Raw genomic sequence first — 6,000 nt, 5'->3', positions numbered from 1 at the left:
ATGTTAATAGTATATCTGGTTGACATCATATGTACACTGAATTAGCATGTTAATAGTATATCTGGTTGACATCATATGTACACTGAATTAGCATGTTAATAGTATATCTGGTTGACATCATATGTACACTGAATTAGCATGTTAATAGTATATCTGGTTGACATCATATGTACACTGAATTAGCATGTTAATAGTATATCTGGTCGATATCATATGTACACTGAATTAGCATGTTAATAGTATATCTGGTCGATATCATATGTACACTGAATTAGCATGTTAATAGTATATCTGGTCGATATCATATGTACACTGAATTTGCATGTTAATAGTATATCTGGTCGATATCATATGTACACTGAATTAGCATGTTAATAGTATATCTGGTCGATATCATATGTACACTGAATTTGCATGTTAATAGTATATCTGGTTGATATCATATGTACACTGAATTAGCATGTTAATAGTATATCTGGTTGATATCATATTTACACTGAATTAGCATGTTAATAGTATATCTGGTTGATATCATATGTACTTTGAATTAGCATTTTAATAGTTTTTACAGAAAAAAATAACCATTACATAAATAAATACATAAAAGAAAGGAAAATATTATCTAACAGTAACACTAATAAGGCTTCAGAAGCTATTAGATACAATAATAGTTTTTTATTGCAAGGGAAACAAGCACTAATAGAAATATTCCCTTTGTCAAAACATTTTCCATTTTAAATGGCCAGTAAAGTCAAAACTAAACTTTCATGATACAGAGCGTACAATTTTAAATAACTTTGCTATTTACTTATATATGCTAATTTGTTTAGTTTCTCTTTGTAACCTTTGTTGAAAAGCATACTTAGGTTGGCTTGGGAGCATCAATGCACTATTGGGAGCAAGCTGTTTATTGGTACTTACATATATATGCCTCTTGTCATTGGCTCACCTTATGTGTACAGCTAGCTCCCAGTAGTGCATTGCTGTTCCTACAACAAAGGATGCCAATCAAATAAAGCAAATTTGATGCTAGAAGTAAATTGGAAAGTTTTTTTATCGTTGTACACTGTAACTGAATCATAAAAGAAACATTTTGGGTTTCATGTCCCTTTATCAACAATGCATTCTACTTTTCAGGGGATTTTTAGAGAGAACACACACGCACAAGAACAAACAATCACTTGAACACACAAACACACCTCTACTGTGTCTGGTAGACCTAAATTATTGTAACTTTTAGCTTTAAAATGTGTGAAAACTTTGAATTATTTCTGTGTAGAATGTTTTCTTCATAAAATATCTTTAGTTATGGCTGGATTTTACTTTAAATTTAAAATAAACAATATATAACATGAAAGCAAGGATCCACTAACCAGAGAGTCAATATAAACATTTGGCGGATCTATATCCAGGCAGGTCCCCTGCAGCTCTGTAGCAATCTCAATCCCCACACTGCTGAGATCCCCCAATATAATGTACTTAAGCACTTGCAATTCTTTGTATTAAACCCATTGTATTTACTGTTCAAATCTGTGGTTATTTAAAATGAAACAATCCATACTAATAATTAGATACTTCAATTGATTAAAGCAACTAAAATATTTTACAAAACAAAATAACAAAAGTGATTTGTTGTTTTTTATTTATACTATTTTGTATATTTTAGAATTTTAAATTAAATTGAGTTAAGGAACTGTAAGCTTTATCATACAAAATATTGATGTACACATGTATATTTTGAATGTATGTAACTTGTTACACACTTGTTATTTCTGTTCAGGTGATTGTGCGATCTGGGCCTGGTACCTTTTTAAGTCTGGCTATCCATGATGATTACATATTTTGGTCAGACTGGGTAAGAAGAGCTATACTTCGCTCCAATAAGTACACAGGAGGAGAAACGAAGGTTCTTCGATCTGACATTCCACATCAGCCCATGGGAATCATAGCTGTAGCAAACGATACCAACAATTGTAAGTAGAAAAACATGATTTTTTAATATGAAGATAAAATCAATATCAAGTTGAACAATTCTTAATACGAGAGCTGTTGTATAAAATATTTATATATTTTCATTAATAATAGACACAGGAAACTTAGCAATCGTTATGTTTGAGCTGACAGAGGTCAAAGGTCATTAAAAGTTTCTAATATTAAATGTAGGGTATCTTCTTAAATACAGAAGAAGTCCTGCTGAACGTAATATCAACTAGCACTTCAGGTTCAGGAAACGTGATAACAAACCAAATATATATATATCAGTCACTCACAAAAGAAGCAGTGGCACCCCAATACAAATGTACTACACATTTTAGAGTGTAGAAAAAAGTATTTTTTTTACACTTATAATACATAAAATCATCTCCACTGTCCCTTGTCCATAGCCATAATTTAAGCAACCTTTCTTAGGGAGCTTAAGTGGCTTTTTTTTTAATTATTATTTTATTTTAATAGTATGATACCAAAATGAAAATAAATTATATAAAAAGAAACACAAATTCATTCCAGAGTTTTAGTTCTCCTCAAAAATGAATACATCAGGTACATTTTTTGCTTTCAACTATGGGATTACACAAATCAAACTATGCTCAATCCCAAGCAGAACTACAAACAATTACTACTATTAGTTTAACAGAAGATTTTTTTTTTTTTTTCAAAAATGTTTTATTTATAGATTGTAAACATACATGTTATGCAATAAAAACAAGCAGAATACAATAGAACTGTCTCATCTCTAAATATCCAACCGTGTGACTCTGATTAGTATGAGGAAAACAGAAGCTATAAGAGTCCATCATTACTCTATAGAATAAGATTAATAGAACATAACAGAAGATTTTTTTTAAAAAAAATATACGGAGTTTGGCAGAGTTTACATATTCCATTTAATTTTAAAATGTTGTTAACCAATTCCAGCCAAGAAGTTTGGGTTACTATATGCTATACACTATATGGATATATATATATATATATATATATATATATATATATATATATATATATATATATATATATATATATATATATATATATACATACATATACATATATATTCATACTGTGTATATATATATATATATATATATATATATATATATATATATTGAAACGAGCTTTACTCAGCAGCATATCAAACCTATCTTCTGCGTTCTATGAGTTCGAGGCAGCTGTCCAGAAGTGGTTCTTTTTTGCTGAACCTACCACATAGGGCCTTAACAACAATGCTGGAAGCAAAAATCATGAGAAATTGTATATCTAATTTGCATATCTTACCCAGAATCCTCTGGTACATTGGTAGCAATGGATACATAGTAATTCTGGGGAAAAGCAAGCTGCGACAATAGCCTTGATGTGCTAATTGCCTATACAATAATTCTATAGGGATTACTTTTATGAAATGGAAGATTTTAATCTCACACTTTTATCTCCACCATATTTTAAATTCATATTTCTATCAATCTATCATCTATCTATCTATCTATCTATCTATCTATCTATCTATCTATCTATCTATCTATCTATATCAAATTTATCTATGTCACACACAGTAAAGTATTTTAATTGAATTAAAAAGGTTTTTGCAAGTTCTGTTAATATATTTATATATATATATATATATATATATATATATATATATATATATATATATATATATATGAGCTGTGACATGTGACTATTAAAAAAATCAATATATAAACTAATAATTTCAGATCATCACAGACACAGCTTAAGCTTGTTTACAAGCAACTCAGTGTAAATTTGTATGTATAATTTAATTCTCCAATTAGTTGTTACAGAATATACCCTGTAAACAAAGTGTGTCAGTGTGTCCTCCTTGTTTGCAATGCGGCAGGCAGTACCACTTTTGATTGGCTGTATCTACTGATGACATGCAGAATATATATGAAAAAAGGCAAATTGGGCAGCTAGAGAGATATTTGAAATATACCTCTACAGGGGTATAAATAAAGATCAAAACAAAGGCTTATAAAACAAAGGAATTTATAGATAAGCTCAACAATGAACTGTATGATTGGTTTTAAGAAAAGGTAACATTTCCTATCATCTTATAAAATACCTTGAATGAGACTAGGATCAATACATTATTTGAGTCTCTAGTTATCAATTTACTGTTTATTAATACTTTTTAAATTATTTTTCTTTTAGGTGAACTGTCACCATGTTCATACATGAATGGAAAATGTCATGACTTGTGTCTCCTTACTCCTGATGGACGTGTTAATTGCTCCTGCAGAGGAGATCGAATATTGCTAGATGACAACAGATGTGTGAGTAAGTAATATATTCTAGACTGAAATACAATGGAATACCATAAGTATGCAGAATGATATTTACAGTACTAGTCTAGGTTATTTTTTCAGTATGCAAACAGTTTCTCATATATTTATTTTGCTTAAATTAGGTAACATTATTAAACAGATTGTTTTACTATAAAACATTACCATTGGCACACAATCATCAAAAACAAAATAGACCCCAATGTTTTTCCACAGATGTGCCCCAAACAGTACAATAATGTTCCATACGATCATAATAAATTATTTCATTGTTACAGCATTTGATTGTGTAAAATCCGCCCCTTCTCTGTGAGACCAATCGCGTGAGAGAAAGGACTATCAATCACCCCGAGTGTAAGAAGCAGCGGCCTAATGACCACAGCTTCTTACATTGTGGGAAGCAGGCTCGCATATGCAAACCTGCCCTGTAAGACTGCTTAGTACATGGAGCCCTATGTGTTTAATCTCTTTGCAGGAGTTAAACAGAAGGAGCTCCAGAGATAATAGAAAAGAAATATTACATGCTCTAACAAATAACATTATGTCATTTTTCCCCTGCAATTCTTTTTTTAAAGATTTTTCTACACTATACTACTACAAACTCCTGCAAATATGAATAATAGATGTGCCAATGGAACCATTTATAATATTCTCATTATTTCTATTTTTTTAGCCAGAAACTCTTCCTGTAACTTGTTTTCTGAGTTTGAATGTGGAAATGGTGAATGCATTGATTATGAGCAAACCTGTGATGGCGTTGTTCACTGTAAGGACAGATCAGATGAAAAACAATCATATTGTGGTGAGTTTTAACTGTATTAATTAAACGTTTCAACAACAAAATTAGCTGATTAAACAGTTTTCAGGAAAAAGTAAAACACTTTGGTCAAAATGTCCCCTCTAGATTGTTTGAAAATGCTGAAGTCCCCAATAGCTCTGGGTTTTTCCATTGCCTACAACATGCACACACCTGTGAATTATGGCTGTATCATATCAGATTGGCTGTCAAGGTACCTATAGCCAAACAGCTGCTGATGCTAACCTATTGTACAGTAGAATGAATTTGATAGACCGTGACAAGCTCTGTAGGAAGCCTTGCCTTTGGTAGTTTCAATCACAACCTCTTTTGCTTATAAACAATTATCTGTAAAAAATTTAATAAGCACTTTTTTTTTTAAAGAGGTTTTTTGTCCCTGTAATATATCACTTTGCTTCATGTGCTACAATATATACTTGGCTTGCTTTCTACAGAGCCACTAATAATAAAAAAAAGTGTGCTTCACAACTTCATCTGAAAATAAACATTTATATGGTATATCAGCTGGTGACACATAGCTCAAATGGCAGAAATGTAGCAAATCTAATAAATTGTCATTTGTAATATTTGTTAACAGGCTTGCAGAAAGCTTTCCAACATGAAATGTCATAGAGAATGCAAAGTTTGTATATACAGTGTTAGCAGTCATAGGTATATGTACACATTGCTTTAAAAAACAACAACAACAAAAAACTTTCTTGGTCTGCAGATATACTTACTAAGAACCAACCAAATGAAAAGCATTAGGGAATTTGCCTATTTTAACAAATCACGTCCAAGTATATATATATATATATATATATATATATACATACTGTTTTGAAATAATTGTGTTATAGCCAATGGAGGTTTTTGATGGCATCTCCTATTTTAAATTATATCTTG

General features: G+C 30.6%; 1 protein-coding gene across 1 annotated transcript in view; it reads left to right on the top strand.

Moving 5' to 3' along the window:
• The window catches only part of LRP1B (LDL receptor related protein 1B), a 2,715,774-nt gene that overhangs the window by 2,157,014 nt on the left and 552,760 nt on the right, over positions 1-6,000 (top strand). The window contains exons 45-47 of the mRNA XM_053698264.1: positions 1,781-1,973; positions 4,168-4,293; positions 4,972-5,100. Coding sequence (XP_053554239.1) covers positions 1,781-1,973; positions 4,168-4,293; positions 4,972-5,100 — 448 coding nt within the window. The remainder of the gene's footprint in view (positions 1-1,780; positions 1,974-4,167; positions 4,294-4,971; positions 5,101-6,000) is intronic.

This window comes from Bombina bombina, chromosome 1, assembly GCF_027579735.1.
Source record: "Bombina bombina isolate aBomBom1 chromosome 1, aBomBom1.pri, whole genome shotgun sequence".
Taxonomy (NCBI): domain Eukaryota; kingdom Metazoa; phylum Chordata; class Amphibia; order Anura; family Bombinatoridae; genus Bombina; species Bombina bombina.
The sequence above is the reverse complement of the archived record's forward strand: the minus strand, read 5'-3'. Positions and strand labels throughout refer to the sequence as shown.